Below are 18,646 nucleotides of genomic sequence, written 5' to 3'. Positions count from 1 at the left end.
GCATCCAAATCGAAGGCAGTGTCATTTGTCTTCAGAGCTCAACTGTAACAAGCTAAAAAGGGCTTTTTTTCTGTTCATGGCGAGATGCAAATTCTGAATGTAGATTACATCATTCTGAGAAAACACAGAAAATGAGGGGAGACCTTGCCCTGTGTTCGTAGTGGATAAATCCTTGTGCATGTCATTTCAAGTGCATAGGAGAAGTGCTCTTCGCGAACCTCAAAGTGACTGTGCTCGAAAATTGTGCGATCATGAAACAGGAAAAAAACAATCGAAAGCAATAAGCCTTTTGCAAGTTAACTTTGACCCAAATCTGGTACACTGAGTTCTTTAAATTCACGTGAACATTACAACTTGAATTCTCCTTACTAAAACCACTTTTGCTATGCCTCATGATTCGGGGCAAGCTTTTACTTAGTTACATAAGCAACGCCTTGCAGCAATACACTGTTCTCAATGGATAAGAAGGGCACAAAGGAACCAGTCCATTCCAGAGATGGTGGTCGCTATGCGAAATCTTGCCCCGAATCATGAGATATGGCACAGTGTCTTTAGTCTGGGGAATTCAAATCGTTGTGTTTATGTGTAGGCAGTTAATCAGTGCACCAGATTTTATTCAAATTTAACTCGCAATTGGCTCATTGAATATTTTGCAAACTGTCTCCAGGTTACAAGCCAAACAAGTTAAGAAATTTTGCCTGATGATATAAGGAATTTACCAACAAAGCAGGGTGATGCATTTTTAACAAATGTGAACAGCATGTCACTGCATGAATGCTGCATGGCGCTTTGCTGCAGATATATTTGCATAAAAAGCTACCACTAGAAGGAGCCATATTTAGTTACAATGACATTGTGAGAGAAGAGATTACACATGCATTGAAGGAAGTCGGAACAAAGCACGAAGTGAGGGACCTGTTGACCATAGAATAGGTCGACTTTTCACACACATAAAAAGTAAGACACAAGAATAAGTCAGTCCCGAAACTGATAGATAAACCATATGATATATATACATGTACACCTTGTGTCTTTGCTGTGGGTTTCTGGTGTTTCAGTTTTTGTCAAAAGCACTTCATTGTCATTCAGGAGTCTGATAATCTCGTGAAGAGTTCAGTGACGCATTTTTCAATTTATGGAGGCAGTTGAAGCACAAATTAGTGTTCAATTTCAGTTTTTGTTCTCTCGGCATAGACTGCGTATTAATGCAGACAGGTACATGTATCCCCAGCACCTGAATGTACATTTAGCCTGTTGTGGTTGCTGATACTGAAGACAGACATTCTTAAAACATGTTTTACGGGCGGCTCATTTCTACAGATTTGTGTGGATACGACTTTGAAGAGTTTACGAAAGAGTTTTTAGATCATGAACTGAAACGGTTTGACATACTTTCTCTGAGTACGAAAATCCTTGCACCAGTCGGCCTTCTTTTGAATTTTGTCTTCCTCTTTGTCGTTGTTCGAGTGAAGTCCTTGAGGACACCCTTACATGTCTACTTAACCAATCTGACAATTGCTGACACATTGTATCTTCTTCTAGTGTTGCTTTGGCAAACAGTGATTCCAACTGGGCATGATGGTTCAAGCATCATGAAGAGTGCATTTGTTACGCTTAGAATTGTGTCTTGCTTTCTCGTGACGACTATTGCAATAGGAAGATTCTTAGCTGTGCGTCATCCAATAACATATAGAACAACTGACAGCAAAACAAGAGCAGCCAAGGTATCAGCAGGACTCTGGGTGCTGGCAGTCGGTGTTGGAATAGCTGACTTTTTTGGGGCCCAACCTAAATTTGCTCAAGATGCGGTTATCCTACTTGTCGTTAATGTGGGAATAATCGGATTAATCAGGCTAGTTGCTGTTGTAGTGACCAGCATTATGTATGTCTGCCTTGTGCTCAAGATACGACAAAGTTCATCTGTAACACAGCATCGTCCGCAGAGACTTGGCAAGGTTACCTGTATGCTCATCATCAACACTGCTGTTTTTTTCCTATTGAATTCAGTCCGGATCACCTCCCATATTATGTATGCAATTGTTCTTTCATCAAACCCATGTGCAGCTTCCTATCCCAAACTCATTCATGGCGAATTAGATATTTTAACAAGTGCATATATCACAGATTTGATCAACAGCTGCATAGATCCCATCATTTACAATGTGATTAATGCTGAGTATCGAGCAGCTGTGATCCAGGCAGTGACCTGTTCTTGCTGTGACCGACGAAATGTCAATCCAGAAACTGCACCAAAGGAACAGTTGCGAGTACGGTATGGCAAGCGTCTTCCGAAGCCAGCACCAACAGATCAGATGCAAGTACAGGCTGCAAGACTTCTTCCCAGACCAGCACCAACAGATCAGATGCAAGTACAGGCTGAAGGACTTCTTCCAGGACCAGCTCTAACAGATCAGATGCAAGTACAGGCTGAAGGACTTCTTCCAGGACCAGCACCAACAGATCAGATGCAAGTACAGGCTGTAGGACTTCTTCCAGGACCAGCACCAACAGATCAGATGCAAGTACAGGCTGAAGGACTTCTTCCAGGACCAGCACCAACAGATCAGATGCAAGTACTGGCTGTAGGACTTCTTCCAGGACCAGCTCTAACAGATCAGATGCAAGTTCAGTCTGTAGAACTTCAAGAACCAGCACTCAAAGATCAGATGCAAGTACAGGCTGCAGAGATTCTGTCACAAGAAGGTCCTCATTGCAAGACAATGGCAAGAGTGAGTCACTCCCAACTGTCATCTGAAGGGGAACTGCTGGAACTAAAGGTGATTTCCTATTTAAGTAGGGGGAGTGTGCACCAATATTGAATACGATTTGAAAGCATGCTAGACATAAATGTACATGCAGCTATGAGAGACAGGGCTTCAGTAGGCGCCATGTGAATGTGTTTTGTAACTGAGCAAAGGCACTGAAAAGAACAGGCGAACTCAACATTGTGGGCACAGTGCTCTGTCGTTAGAAAGACTCATACCGAGATTAGGCATTAAGTTCAGAAAAACTTCCCAATTGGACAGGAACTATAATCCAACCACGCCCCCCCCCCAGATCAAGACGTTCTTGGCATTTGGCCCCATGGATATGGGTACATGTACACACATAAGCAGGCCGCACATAAGCAGCATCGAGCAAAAATCTGCAAATTATGATGTAAAGTTTGCCTATTAGCCACACCCACATATAAGCCGCACCGCAATGCAGTGCTGACAATGTCTAACACATACCGGTAAGTCATTGCATGTGCTACATTGCTGAAGCACTAGTATATGTACATACAGTATTACTGGGCATACTTTGGCGTTAACTTGACTTTCTTCATAGTTCTGCCAAACCTCTTTGTTAAAACTTCAAATCTACTTGGTTAAATAGTGATACTGTTGCCTTCATGATCAGGCTTTGGAATCTCTGTGAACAATTTCAGTGTCATGGAATCCTCACTACTGTTCCAGTAGGGAGGATGTAACTAGTGTGTGTTGTAAAATTCCAATGCCCTGTTTGCTATTGGATGAACAGCCAGGTACCAGATAACCAGTAAGTGCACTGCACACAAGTCTTTAGGGGCATAGCAAGCGAGTCCAGAATGTAAAGTTTGGACAACATGTTCTTAGGCCAAGTAAGGCAGTTCATGTAGCAAAAAACTACAAGCGCTCCCCTGAGCAGAGATATGGACATATGGGAAGAGCCACCAACATAGGGCTGAACTCAGTTGGTAGAGCACCGGTACGGTATTTCGGAGGTCGCAGGTTCAAATCCCGCTCCAGTCAATTTCTTTGTTCAACTTTATAATAAAAAAATTACAAGCTGACTGCATTTCTTCTAATAGTTTTTATTTTTGTAAGAAATTGTTGCAATGCCAGCACTTTGTACCAGTTGCGCGTGCAGTTGAATAAGTGCTCCACTTCTTCCACCATTGTTGAAGTCTTTTAGCCCTCCAGGCCTCACCAATGACTGGCGGATGGGCGCAGGTCAAACAGTTTCCTTCCATAATGTTTAAATTTGTATAAATCAAAGCTCACAATCTGTATTATGTCTGCAAAGAAACCAGTCATTTTAAAATTAACTGTAAATTCCTTTGTTTATTTTGCTTTATTTGTCAAAAATGTTGATTGGCCAGCTCTCTTCCTTCATGGAAAATTGTTTACAAAGATGGTCGTGTACATCTGCTGGTCAGTTTTTATTTGGGGTTACTGCCTTGAAGTAGGCTCGTAGTAAGTTTTTGTTCCAAACAAGGAACAGCTAAGAACCGGTCAAGAGCAATAATTTATCACTGCATGGCATTTAGGCTTGTAATCAGTGGTTTCCTAAGCACAAAATTTCTGATTTTTGTGCTTTAAGTAGCATATTTATCTGCCTAACAGGTTTGTAATATGATGGGATACCTGATAGAACAGAAAGTGACAGGTGTATGTACTCTACATTTACCGTCAGTGCTTTTACAATCAAAGTTGATAATCAGACACACAGAAAGACACACATACTTACCTTACATACCTACTGTGGACATTCCTTTCTTTTTGTGCAGTTAAGGTGAAAACCGGTGAAAATACTAATTTTTCTTGAACTGGGAACACAATTTTCAGCTGGCTTTTTGTACAAGGTTTCCTTGACTATTCCTCTTCCTTTTATGACGGATGACCCCTACCTCAAAACGCCTCTAAACCTCTTTTCCAGAGAAGGGTAATGTCCTGTGGACCTGTGTAAGGCCATAAAACGTCTTCCTTTCCTGCATTGTGTGGACTTCTTTTGTTCACAAGTCCTCACTAGGTACATGTACACATGTATGTAAGGTTAGCGCACCCATTCATTCCCTGCACTGTACAGGATAATGCCTGGAATGCGAACTTGATTGAAATAAACCGGCAAACATGAGTGCAGACTTGCACCTGTTTTGGAATTTTTTTATGGAATTGACTCTACAATTTCAAAACAGAATGACACCCAGCCGAGATGACTGATTGAAAAAGAATCGGTTGGACTTAATGGGCAATTATGCTGCTTCTTCTCTGGATACTTTCTGGTTACATGAGGATGTGTCTCTACATGACATCTGCATGTGTGAATAAGAAGGGATCAGGCACCTGCATGTACATGTAGATGATATGTATTCACACAGGAAGTGTAGGAACCGCCCAATATCCTTTTGAGCTAACTCACCACATGCATGCACAAGTTGATTGGCATCTGCCGAGAAATTCCCCCAAAATTCATACAAATATTGTACATGGTTTCCTCATACCTGCTGGGCACCCAGTTTGGAACTGTTGGTCAAGTTGTCTATTTTCACCAGTGAAGGCATGCTGATGCATTGAACCAATCACGCATACCTGAGAATTTAAACCCATAGCAATATGCCAGTCTACTGCAACTTCTGACAAAGTGTATTGTACACTGTGTAATGTAAGAACATTTGCACGTTAATTACAGTACAACTGTGTAAGTGAGAAAGCTTTATCAAATTGAAGTTACTGTTTGTTGAAAGTTAAGTTCTTTAATTCAAGTGGAGATGGTCTTTTCTTTGAATTAGGGTATTGTAAACTATGGCCAAATTTGGTTTGTCTGAAATGCTTATTGGCGCTCCCTTAATGGCAAAATAATGTCAAAGATGATGAAATGTACCTGGTGCTTGTTATCAGAGGATACTACATGTACGTATCTTGAAACAGGCATACATGTACATACATTAGATGACTTGTGAAAGTGTTGACTTCTGAAGATTACTCATTCCTGAAACTGAAATATCAAGTATGTTTTGTTAATTTTGTAATGGGTTTCCTGTGTAGTATTTTGTTTTCTTTTTGAATTATGTATCCCTTGCTATGCAAGCATCTTATAGTCAAGTGAAAAATTCAGTCACTTGCCGCTCAACTTACGGAAACAGTTAAAGAAGATTCAAGTTTAGCTTTGTTTTACCAGCATGGACTACTAAATAGTGCAGACATGTTTCTGCAGTGCTGTCCTGTATGTTGACTTTTGTGGCTTAGTAAAACAGCCATTGTCAAAATGACTTACAATCAGAGTTTTAAAGATTTGTGTGGATATGACTGGGATCAGTTTATGGAAGATTACGATGCTTATTTACATAAACAAAATGACACACTTCTTCTGAGTGTACAAATCATTGCACCAGTCAGCCTTCTTTTGAATTTGATCTTCTTGTTTGTTGTTGTTCGAGTGAAGTCCATGCGGACTATCATCAATGTCTACCTAGTCAATCTGGCAGTGGTTGACTCTCTTCATCTCCTTTTTGCATTAATTTTTAATTGGGGAATCAAGGTATTGCCTGGGTCTCACGTTAGCTGCTTCGCAGGAGGGTGGTTTGACATGCTAAGAATTGTGTCCTACTTGCTTGTGGTGGCCATAGCAGTGGAGAGATTCTCAGCTGTTCATCATCCAATAACATATAGGGCATCAGCCAGCAAAACAAGAGCAGCCAAGGTATCAGCAGGACTTTGGATGCTAGCAGTCGGTTTTGGAATAGTTGATGTGCTTTCATTTGAAGAACAACTTGGTCAAGATGTGGTTACCTCTTTGACTGTTACTGCGTTGATTTTGGGATCTATAAGTATAGTTGCCATCGCAGTAACCAGCACAATGTATGTCTGCCTTTTGCTGAAGCTACGGCAAAGATCACCTGCGACACAGCATCATCCACAACGAGTTGGCAAGGTCACCTGTATGCTTATCATCAACACTGCTGTCTTTTTCCTCATGAATTCAGTCACGGTCACTTCATCTACTCTGGTGGGAATTATTTCAGTAAATCTGTGTTCATCTTCATTTCCCGCACTTGTTCTTGACACACTCCATGTTACCACATGCTCCAGTATCCTGGAATTGATCAACAGCAGCATAGATTCCATTATTTATAGTGCGACAAATACAGAGTTTCGAGCAGCAGTGATCCAGGCAGTGACCTCTCCCTTCTGTGTCGGACAAAATTCGAACCCACAACCAGCACTGACAGTTCAGATGCGAGTACAGGCTGCAGAGGTTCTTCCAGGACCAGCACCAACGGTTCAGATCCGAGCACAGGCTGTAGAGCTTCTGTCACAAGGAGCTTCTCATCACAAGACAATGGTAGCAAATCGCTCACAACCATCACCTCAAGGGGAGCTGCTGGAACTAAAGGTGATCTCTTAAACAAGGAAATTTGTGCGCCAAAGGTTGGAAAGGTTGACTCGAACCAGGACTTACAGATAGATGAGGAATCAAAGACCTCAGCCACTGTGCCACATGTACAGCGTACTAACCTTCTGTCTCACAGGTGGGGACACCTGAAACACCAGACTTTGTTTATCAGGGTTGACTTATCAGTCTTAAGTTACAGTTTTGTAATGTTGTATTGTGAGAAAATTGCCAGATGTTTCAATTTATGATGAGACTAAGTAAAGTTGCATAAAATTTATACTGCTTTGAAAATGCTTGTCTCTGCTTCATTTACACAAAAATGTTACAGTGCTCTGTTTCCTAGACTATAAAAAAATTTGAGAAAATTTGATATCACCACAACTACAATGTCACATATTCAGTCCTTTAGACAGGTCTTTGGACAGGTTTTGGACAGGTAGTAATGGAATTAATAGATATCCTATTTTGCAACAGAATTTATTGAAGTTTGGACATTAACTTATGGTGTTTGTATATACAATTACAGAGTATTGTGAATTAGAATGTTCTCAGTTTTGTCAATTCTAAGCATAGTCCAAAGACATTTGGTACTTTTGGCACTCGTTTGTTCCTATGTACATGTGTAAGTAGAACTGTTTGGTATAAAACCTTGTTCAGCTATTATCAGTGGATCTATTTCATAAGGAAGGGAATCTCTATTCACTTTTCTAATCTTTTGAATGTAATCAGCATGTTTGGTAATATTCCAACCTTAACTCCAACGCCCTAGGCTCTTAATTGCACTAGGGAGCATACTGAACCCAACAAACATCAATAGGTACATGTACTTGTCTATGTGCTTGTACATGCAGGTCACTGTACCAAACCTGATAAACTCCAACAAGGTGACTTTTTGGAGTTTGAGTGATATGGTATGGATGGGTCTATGCAGTATAGGATGACTTGCACTGAACAATACCAAACCTGACAAAATCAAGCATAGTCCAACACTTGGTACAGCAAGCCAGGCACTGCACACAATGATCCCTGTGTGTTCCAACTCACACAAAATCCGACACCATCACCAGGGCCTTTGATACCAAGTCCAACAAAATTCAACAAGAAGTTGATCGGATATGGTACAAAACCTAGCAAAACCTGCTGTTGGAGTTTGATGGATACTGAGCCGTTCAAGGTTAAGGTTGCCTTTGAGATGAACAGGTATATAAATGCACGCAAGCCTTTGGGTAGGCATGTTTAAACCAAACCACATTTCATAGTCAAAGTATTTTCTTGAGGCCAAATGATGTGGTATGATTTGCGTGGAATGCCATGGTGAAATGCTTTATACTTGGGCAGTTGTATGTCAGGGAATGGCCAGGTGTTTGTAAACTGTGTACAGTGTCACTCTGTCAAAATGCTTTGATGTCTTCTACATTTGAATTGTTGATGTCCAGAGAAAATGTGATTGGGTCACTCTCTAGCATATCACCACATTTTAATCGGCTTTAAGAGGTATTTTGCAATTTTAGGGCTAGTTGTGCTTTGGCAGAAAATGGAATGGGATGAAAAGAACTCCTCTGTTGCAATCATATTAGTTCTTGGGGAGTGTCCTATAGTGTGTGTACATAGAGACTATTCAAAGATTACAAATTAAAATTTTCTGCAGTGTTTTCTGGATTTTAGTCATAATGTGCATGAACAAACTTTTGGTAGGTTCATTTGTTTCAATACTGTAGTAAAATTGCTTAGCAGAAAACTCAGCCATTTTTGATTGGCACGCTGCTTTATAAAAACATAGGGAAGTCATGTTTGTCTTGTTTGTTGAAAGGTACCAGCTACTTTTGTAATATTGCAGTTTGCCTTTTGGAATGAATAAATGCATACACATCTCTTGGCCTTGGTGACCAAATCCACATCGTACAGTTTGGAAGGTATTTTCTTCTAGCCAAGTTACCAGTACCTGTAGGCAAGGCGGGTTGCTGGGAATTGCAAGCTGGAAATGCTTTACTTTGAGAATTTCATTTTTCTTAAGAGTTTCTGGTTTTGTGCAGAAGCACACCTTATGATGCCAGGGGCTTCAAATGCCATAAGCCTCCTTTCTCCACCTCCCCTCAGTCCATCTGTCTGACCTCCAGCCTTCACCCAATGATATCTGCACTTTGGTGCAGGTCAGGCTGGTTCCTTGCGTAAAGTCTATGGTTGTTTTACCAAAGTATACAATTTTGATATCATTGCAGTGAGACTTCTTTCAGGGTGGTCGTCGGTTTATCCCGGAGGCTTTTTTCTGATCGGAAGGAGGAAATGCAATTATCAGTATGTCATTGTAATCATATCTCCACCTTCATTTTCATTCCTAAGGGGAAAATAGGAAGCTTGGTGGAAATTGAAACGATAGAAAGGTGAAAGTGAGACCTGCATCCATCTGGGATGTTTTAGGTACACATTCTACAATTTACAGCACACTGTGACATTTCCTGTAGGGCTGATGAAGAAATAATCAATCAGACTTACTGGGTAAGATGCTTTCCTTTCTGAGGACTATTTCTGGTAACATGGGATATGCTTTCCTATCTACATAACCTGCAATGATCTCCATGTGTGAACACGAAAGGGAGGCATGTTGAGTTCATGTAGTCACACAGGAGCAGTTTGATGTTGGTCCAACTCGCCACACGCACGCCCAAGTTGGTGGGTGTCTGCTGTGAAATTCCCACAAGTTGCTTCCATATGTGCAAAGTTTCCTATGTTTCGCTGGATTATTTGTCAATAAACTGTGTGATTTTCCTCATCCAGCATTTTTTATGTAGGCGTTCTAGTGGGTGCAGAGTTCAAGAGTCCAATGTGAGTGGAGAGACTTTCTGTGAATCTGCCATTTGCTATAGTTTACTGTAAATTCCTACATTAAAATTCTGTACCAGTGCTCAGAAATACTTATTTCGTTCCCTTGCTAACCAGCTACACATACCTTGTCAGTTGCATTGGATGACTGCTGAAAATTTCTACCACTTGGAGTATTAATACCTGAATCTAGGGTGATGAGTCCATTGGCGAGATATTATGGATTGGCTTGGGTATATATAATTACATGCTGGACAACAAACAGCTAAGAATTAGTCAAGAGCAATTAACACTGCTTGACATTTGAACTAGTAACCTGTTTGCTAAGCAAGTATTTCGTGTGCTTAGCAGAGTTGCATTCCTAGCACATCTATAAAATGAGCCCGGGGACACCTGATGGAATGGAAAGTGGCACATACTTTACATTAAATATTTAGTCTTTTACAGCAGTTTGTATTTTTAAGAATTACTCTTGAGTCCTTGTGCATGAAGAGGTGCAAAGATCTGCAAACCAAACAAATTGAGGTTGGACTCTTATTGCATGTACAGGGATGTGTGTCTCATGGCATGGTCTTTTTTCATTAAAAATGTTTTAAAGGTCATTTGTATGAGGAGAGTATTTGATAAAAATCATGTTGGCTTTTCTTGCATGTCCATAAATATAACTTGGCTGACTGATTTTGTGTGTGTTGTGTATCATACCTACCACACTTTTCTGGATGTCCTCCTCGGTGCTGAGATAGGTCTAGGTACTCTATCTGCCATGGGGATAACAAATATGCTTTACAGTTAGATAATTACAGCTCAAGGAGACTCCGAAGTACCTCAAAAATGTATCGTGAGTCACCATGGAATTGCCCACGTGGCCATGTTGGATTATGCTTTCCGAATCCATTTCATTAATTAAACAGTCTGAAGTGTCAAGGAGCCTGACTGTTTTTTTCCTGTGTTACATTTAGTTTCACTTTGAAAAAAAAGTTCATTTGGGCTGTTAAAAGGTGACTTGAGTTCCGTTTATAATTTGATCCTTCCCATCAGAGCACAAAGGTGGTAATCTATACATGTATTTTGGCCCTGTTGCATCATATTCAAATCCACATGTGTTTTAGCATATTGTTGACAGAGATTGAGGCACATTTGATTTGACTCAAGATGGCTGATGTGTAAATAAGGCCAATAGTAAAAACTTAAGGAATTGTGTGAAATATTATAAAGTCAGTATCTTGCTGACAGTGTCCTTTAACCGTGTGCATTGCTTGAGGTAGAATATACCAGTACGTGTATTGGCTGAGTTTACAAGTTGTTCATATTTTGGACCATTAAAAGAATAGTCAACAAACGAAAAAATAGTTACAATATTGTTTTCCACTCCATGTTTGTCAGTTTGTGCATGGTTGTCCCCTGCTGTGTTATATTTTACACAAGTGGGATTATGTGTCATGTCCAGGTATACATGTAGGTGCTACAAATGGAGCAGTGTGGGGCACTCCAGTTGCCAATGTTTCAGTGACATATCCAGGACGAAGTTGGGTCAAGGTGGCAACATTTTTCTTTTCTAAAAAAGACTGTCCTTTTTTTCGCATGTAGAGAACTCCTATCCCCCCAAGGTGGTAAAACTGTTTTAAGATAATGCTGACACTTTCAATATCTGGGAAAAAAAGAGGGAGCAAGTCTCGGGGGGGGACATCTTGCTCACCATTCGTATCCTTCACCGTGTTGCCTGCCATGCCCACATACATCAGATTGCATAAAGATTCTTGACGCACTCGTCCTCAGCTGAATGAAGGACGTGTAATGCCGGTATGCCCTCAGTGTTCTGGTATGGAGTACCTTTTGAAAATGTTGTCAATGATCAAGAATCTTTAGTTTACCAAAAAACACGACAAGGGAATCTTTTGTCTTCTCTGGTACATGTAGGTCGGGAACAAAGCACTGGCGAGCCATGGTGGAGATCTACCACAGCGTGTACAAGGTCCGCCGGAAGTTGGTGGCAGCGCGCATCATGCAGGGTCAGAGCTCAAGCGGGGCGCCAGGAACCAGTGCTTCATTGGGTCCATCCACGTCTGAGGTCAGAGTTCAGAAAGAGGCCAGGGGTCAAGATGAGGAGAGGGGGCGTCGCTGTAAAAAAGTGTTCCCCCGCGTGGCTGTAGAAGGTGAGATTCCATCGACAGAAGAAGTTAATTGCAGCAATATTTCATACATAGAGCTCGCTAATACAAACATCAATCACTAGTTTGTATAGATGGCCACAGTTTGCAAAGTTCCTTTGCCTCCAAATGCTCAGTTAGCTTCACTGGTTTTAAGTTTGAAACATTTTCATTTGGTATTTAGTAGTAGTATTTTAATATTTGAATATTTGCAAGACTTCTTTTCTGCATGTTGTATTCTGTTGGTTTTTGTACTCACAGCCAGCCCTAGGTTTGCTGACCACTAGTCAGTAAATACTGGGCTAGTGGTGCAGCGGAAGAAAGGTCTGTACATGTAATTGCCTGCTACAGTGCAAACAGTTCCCGTGGACTCCAAGCGGAAAACATTGCTCCAGGGTTAATCTTCATCTGAATGCGCATAACTTTGTATTGTCTTTTGCATTGATGCTCAGCCGGCGACAGCAGATGGCATTCAAGCTTCATGCCTCTCTCTGTGTGACTGTTAACCCGGTTATTTGGAATGAAGGCTAATTGATATTAGGATAAAGCTAATGTATGTACATGTGTGTTTGTCGCTTTAGTTTCTTAGTACTGATTTTAATTATGGTATATGTAGGTTTTATTTATTTATATTTTGATGTACAGCGCTTGGGAGCAGCTTAACGGATTGGGCACTTTGTAAATGTCAATTATTATCGATATTATTATTATTATTATTCTACTGTTGGTTGCTGTGTGACATGTAACAGAGACTGTGACAAAATTTAACCTAAATGTCAAAGACATTAACATATTTGAAGGGGAGCAGTTTCTTAACTGAAGGGTCCATTCTGATCCCTGCTCAATTTAAACAAAAAATATTACCCCTCGCACAGAGCCCTCAGATGTGGATCAATCCGAGAGCGAGGGGGACAGTGAAAGCGTCACTACCCCGCCCCCAGAGAAGAAGACCAAGGAGCGCGAGCAGTACAGTTTCTCGGAGACCTGCAAGTCCATGATCGAGCGCTGCGTGTTCCTGCTGCTGGCAGTCAGCCCGGCCATCCAACCCGACCAGGAAGATGACAAGAATGCCCTCGCTGGCACAGAGAAAAAGGACAGCAATCCCGAAACCGCCCCAGGTATGTCTCTTATTCTATTTGTCAGTTGTAACCCTCCTCAATCCTTCAAACCATTCAGGTACTTTTTGGAAAGGTAGATCACAACCACTGTTAATACTCAACATGGGACTTGATGCCCATGGACAGTTTAAGTAAAAGAAACAAGCGCCATTAAATAGTAGAAGATTTGGGAAGCCGCAAGCAGAAAATGCCAAATGAATTGAGGCTGAATTCTTTACTACTGTAGTGATAGAGATCTGTTTCTGTCTGTTTAGGTTTATTGAGAACTTCTCTGTGCATTGGTTGCTTCTTGCCTGTGCTTTGTCAAGACTAATGTACATATAGTCATTTTTATCAGCACTTTGTAATTTTTTTTAACTGTCTCGGACAGATACATCGTTATTAATATCAACATTGACATGAAGATATTGTGTGAAGTGGCAGAGACCGTGAAGTCTCAAAGGTATATACATGTACCAGTACATGTAACCTTTGGCAAAATTGGGCGATGGATTTCTCAGAAATAATTCGACAAGGATCATTTCAAAAGAAGCTGTTTTGGCATTGGTATCAAAGAAGCAATCAGACACTGGTCAATCAATATGAATGCCAAAACATGCTCTTGAGTTTCTGACTTCAGACTTCTCATCTTTTTGTTTTCAATTTCAGCTGCGTCCATGAGTCATTCCTTGAGTGAACCAGACCTAGCACAGACAGACGATGTGCAAGTACCACCTTCCAGTAACAGGGTGAGGACATCGTGGGATGGTCAGGTTGGATGTCCTTTTCCTTTTTATCTCTCGTTTAAAAGCCCAAAAAGCAATATGCATCAATCTGCACATACTTGATATCGTCCTTTCCGTTCTTCAATGAATTGTGACTAAACTGACTCTCTGTTTTCTCAGGTCCATGAAAAATTCAAATTAAAGAAAGTATAATTTATGGTACAGTGCACCTTAGTAGCTTCTTTGACTTCCAGTCTCTGGAGAAATGCAGAATGTTTGGAAATCAATCATTTGGTTATTAAAAAAATGGACTGATGCAAGACTTTAATACTGTGCCCACATTAAATAAGCCAAATTGTCCAGGGCTACGTGTATGGTTGAAGCCCACCATTAGTTAGAATCTGTACTTGAGGGAACTTGTCAGAAGTGATGATACTCGTCAATGCCACGTGACTGGGGACTAGGATTGTTGTCTAGTCCATCCCAACTCCCTCACATGAGGTCAGATATCACGAACCTGGTCAACAGCAGTCGTGACTCGGTGCAACTTGAGATTTCAAAGCGTCATAGGAACACTGAGATTTATTTTGTGTGATTGTTTTTTAGGAGTCCGTGCGAGGTTTGAAATCCTCCCGCAGTGAGCCATTATCAGAACTCCAAGCGGACACCAACCTCGACTCTCTAGAAGTGGTGCGAGCCACCTGGAGACGTCTGCACTGGAGACAGGATCAGAACGGGTCAGTCCTGTCCATCCCTTCCAGTGACCAGCAGGCACAAGGATTTCTAGGTTAGTCCTTATTGTTCAATGCTGGTAGCATGTTGCAATCTTGAGCACGTCACTTTACGCCTGTGTTCACCCTGTGGGTGGGACAGTGATGGTTGTCTCTGCCTGGCATGGCAGCATTGAGCTGTGTACGTCCCAGGGAGCTGAGATGATTTCAGGAGTGCGAACCTGAGGAGCAGACATAAGGATTATGTGTCAGGGTCTTTGGATGACAAATAGTCAGATACTCTGTGGGTTGTAATTGCTCTGATGGCATTATCATTACTAGAGATGAATCCAGTGACATTTCACTGGATATTCCAGTTCGCCCTCTTCAGAGAGGCAAAAAGCATGGTTAAGTTTTTTTCTATAGGGAGTGACTGTCAAGAAACAGTGACTTTGCACAATGGTTTTTATAATGCTTACCGCCAGTGGCATGGGCTACTTTGCATGACCGGTGATAGCGTCACCATTGTCATTGGCTGTGTCTGTATACCACTGCAAGTGTTTGCCCTTGTCTGTACTACTTCTAGGCTCCGTCAAGCACATCTGCAGTGACATCATAGGCTTTGCCTGCGGCGAGATGCTGACCGACGCTCACCTGCCGTCGTCGGAGGAGGAACAATATTTGTACTGCACTGAGCCAGCCACCATTGTCCTGGCCATGGAGAGCCAGCAGTGCAGGGCCGAGGCATGAAACAAGTTTCAACATTTTTCTGTTTCTTGTGACATTGGGAAAAGTTTTGTTGTGCAGTTACAACTATGCTCTTCTTTTTTTGTTGCAGTTTAAAATTCTGTGCATCAAGGTTTTGAAAAGCAGGAAAGCCTTTAATTCTGTTCAAAAGAGACACACAGACATCAGCCATTGTTTGTTTATTTTTGGTTTAGTTTTTGTTTTTGCTTTTTTTGTTTCTTTTTTTTTAGTACTAGGCACCGATACTATCCATTGCTATCCTCAGGCCCTCTGTTAAGTTCTAAACAGATTATATTACCGTCTGTTTTCCCTCATTAAAATGTCACATTCCATGTCATGTCACCAAAGCAATTTCTCTCTTTCTTCAATTTGCATACAACAGACACGGCTGGATGCGCTGAATCAAATTCTGTCCCTCCTGAATGGCCATGAGGGGGACGAGACCAAGAAGCCAGCCTCGTCGGACATCTTTGGCCGGGCGGTGGCACCCTTCAGCTCCGTGTCCCTGCTGGCGTCCGTCCACCTGCAGTTCCTGATGGGCACATTTGGGCTGGGCTGCCTGGAGCCCAGCTTGAGCGGGGAGGCCGGCGCACCCACACAGCTGCATCATTATAGGGTATACAGTTTGCTAAAATTGTTTTTGCCCAGTCCGGATTTCCTGGCTATGGCTTAAGGTTACACAGGCATGTATGGGAAACGCACAGCCTTAGCCACTTAAATTGGACACTACGTACCTATTTGCTCTTCTTTCTGTCTGTACAACTTCCATGTGACCTCTCATCCAACCATTCTAATATGTCAAACCTTTCATACAACTGACCAGTTGGCTAACCTGTCAAACAGTTGAATCGGTGTAGTTAGCATAGCCCTCCCTATACACGGAAGCAGTTTTTAAAGGAGCATTCATTAGTTTTCTTGCTTGTTTATTAGACATGCCTTGACCACAGTTCACCATCTTCAGAACCAAATTTGATTAAAATGCTCACCTCAGAGTTATTTCTGGAAAAGTTTAACAACAGACATAAATCAGCGCAACATATTATCAGTTCACCTCGCCATTGTCTAACCTGCAAAGTCTAAGCAGAATATCTGGAAATTATTATTATATTGCTTCTAAGTATTGTAGAATATTTGGTTCATGCAAGGAACTCCTATTTAATCATTTTATTTTATTGCAGGATGGCATCAGAGCAGCTAGCAAGACCACTCAGCTTGAGATCCAAACAGTAGCCCATCAGATCTATGACCATCTGGTCACCACACTAGCAAGCAATGTGGAAGAACCCCAGAGCTGCAAAGGTGGGTACCGGCGACATCTCACCCAGTTCTGTGTCCAGGGGAAGGCTGAAGAAATCGTAGTGTGTAGATTCCTTGGATAACCACACCCTTAACCCCAAACCTACAACTGAACAACATTGCTGCCAACATCATAGGAAGCTTTTACATTGTCTCTTCAGGCTTCAAAAGAGGTCTTCTCGAAGAGAGGTCAAATTCCAAAGTCTTCATAAATACCTAGCTGGCCTCTTGCTCTGTTCTACGATACATAATATTCAGACTGATTTAAATTTCATGTACTAGCCTATATTAACCACTTGCTGCCGGGTGAAATTTGAAGTTGCATGACGTAAAACCGGGAGTTTTTTAAGATCTTCCGTTTTCAAATTCTTCAAAAAATCATAGCTTTATTTACTGGACGTTTACACCCACACAAATAACTGTCTGGTGACTACTCTAACCTGACAGACAACATCTATTGACGCCCAAGTATTTGAGCCAGGCCTGTTGCCTTGTAAAAAGAGCCCAGATTGTGCAGTGTTATTTAACTTTCTTTTGTTCCCGAAACCAGCGCAGTGTGCTACTGGCGTCTTTTCAATAGGGGCCAGATTAGCGTGCAGCGGTATTGTATCGCTCATCGCTGGAGCGCTTTTGTCCCCGGTGGTAATCCGTTTGTGCTGAGTGCCTCAAACAGTGGAATAATCTCTCAAAATGAGGAGTGATTTCCTCCGCCATTGACAACTGAAAAAAATGTTGGCAATTCCCAGCAGCTCGGTCTTTTGTCCCGAGTATGGTCTTTTGATACAAGGCCCAGCTCTTTTGTCTGGTTTCAGGCTCCCTGGTTTCGTGTATAAAGCCTATGTGCTCAAAACCGGGCTCCCTGGTGGCATGCCGTGTCTCAGTCAACTTGGATAAAAAAGCCGGCAAGAGGTGCACCATAAATGACCGTAGTAACCGTGTAATCAAGCCTGATTGGTAATTTTTTTGATCATATCAAGAGTTACCATAAGACGTTGAGCTGTGTCTCCTCATAAGATGTGGTACAGGGAGTATATCAGCCTGGTTTTGGCGCCCAAAACTGGTGAACTTGATTAGATCATCCATTATTGAGGAGGTTCAGTGTTCATTAATGTTGTTAACCGTGGGTTTATTGCAACTCACCACATGCCAAAGCACTATACCTATTCTGTTTTAGTTGGGTTTGTGAGTGTGACATCTTCACAATTTAAAGTACATCCACCTACAGTGTGGAAATGAAATTGTTGCAACCATAAGTAGTGCATAGTTGGCGTATCAGGCAATGGGCGCTCTTGATTAGTAGAATATGGGCACCAGTGACTCACTCAGTGACACACCAGTATCATTTCTGTCCCCCTCATTGTCCCCTCTGTCCGCAGGTGCCTGGCATAGGCTGCTGCTGGTCACCATCTTCGCCTTGAGCGTCAAGTACCAGCCGCCAGACGTCCTGCTGGCCGTCTCTAGTGGTATCCTTCCCCTGCTGGCCAGGCTGTGTGGGGAGGGAGGCCAGGCGGTGCTGGCCAGGCCAGTGCAGCCCCTGCTGAGTGGTGGTGTGCCGTCGGTGCACTGCGTGCTGCAGGTGGCTAGCATGAGGCTACTGCAGATACTGGCCATAACCACCAGGTATAGACCCCTCTCATATTGGCTACTGTTTGTATGGGCAGTCAGAGTTTGCAGAAATATCACCTTTGGTTGGTGTTAAGATTCACCTCAGTGTACTTTGCCGATTTTTGTTAAGAGGGTCCTATTTTCATTTAGTACCCGTGTGTAGTAACAAGCAGGTTTATGTTTTGATGTTGGTGTTTTGATAGCTGCATGAGATTTTTCAACATTTAGTGAAATATTCCTTTGCTTTTCAACCAACAGCCAGCCATAGTTTACCCACCTCTTGTGGGCAAAAATATGACTGGACATAGAAAGAATGGACTCTTTAGTCTTGCAGGGAATTTTTTCGTTAAGAGTAACTTGCA

The 18,646-nt window shown here is 41.9% G+C and overlaps 1 protein-coding gene across 3 annotated transcripts in view; it reads left to right on the top strand.

Moving 5' to 3' along the window:
- The window catches only part of LOC110988107 (putative E3 ubiquitin-protein ligase HERC1), an 89,351-nt gene that overhangs the window by 20,141 nt on the left and 50,564 nt on the right, over window positions 1-18,646 (top strand). For 2 of the 3 annotated variants that reach the window (XM_087136634.1, XM_087136633.1), the window contains exons 21-28: window positions 11,875-12,110; window positions 12,980-13,222; window positions 13,871-13,974; window positions 14,533-14,713; window positions 15,223-15,380; window positions 15,766-15,999; window positions 16,562-16,682; window positions 18,056-18,299. In XM_087136634.1, the coding sequence (XP_086992760.1) occupies window positions 11,875-12,110; window positions 12,980-13,222; window positions 13,871-13,974; window positions 14,533-14,713; window positions 15,223-15,380; window positions 15,766-15,999; window positions 16,562-16,682; window positions 18,056-18,299 (1,521 nt within the window). The remainder of the gene's footprint in view (window positions 1-11,874; window positions 12,111-12,979; window positions 13,223-13,870; window positions 13,975-14,532; window positions 14,714-15,222; window positions 15,381-15,765; window positions 16,000-16,561; window positions 16,683-18,055; window positions 18,300-18,646) is intronic. The other variant, XM_087136635.1, reaches the window with a different exon arrangement.

The sequence above is a fragment of the Acanthaster planci genome, linkage group LG05 (genome assembly GCF_054643075.1).
Source record: "Acanthaster planci isolate LZ-2023a linkage group LG05, COTS_SCS, whole genome shotgun sequence".
NCBI classification, from domain to species: domain Eukaryota; kingdom Metazoa; phylum Echinodermata; class Asteroidea; order Valvatida; family Acanthasteridae; genus Acanthaster; species Acanthaster planci.
Note: the sequence above shows the minus strand (reverse complement) of the source record. Positions and strands in the feature narration are given on the sequence as shown.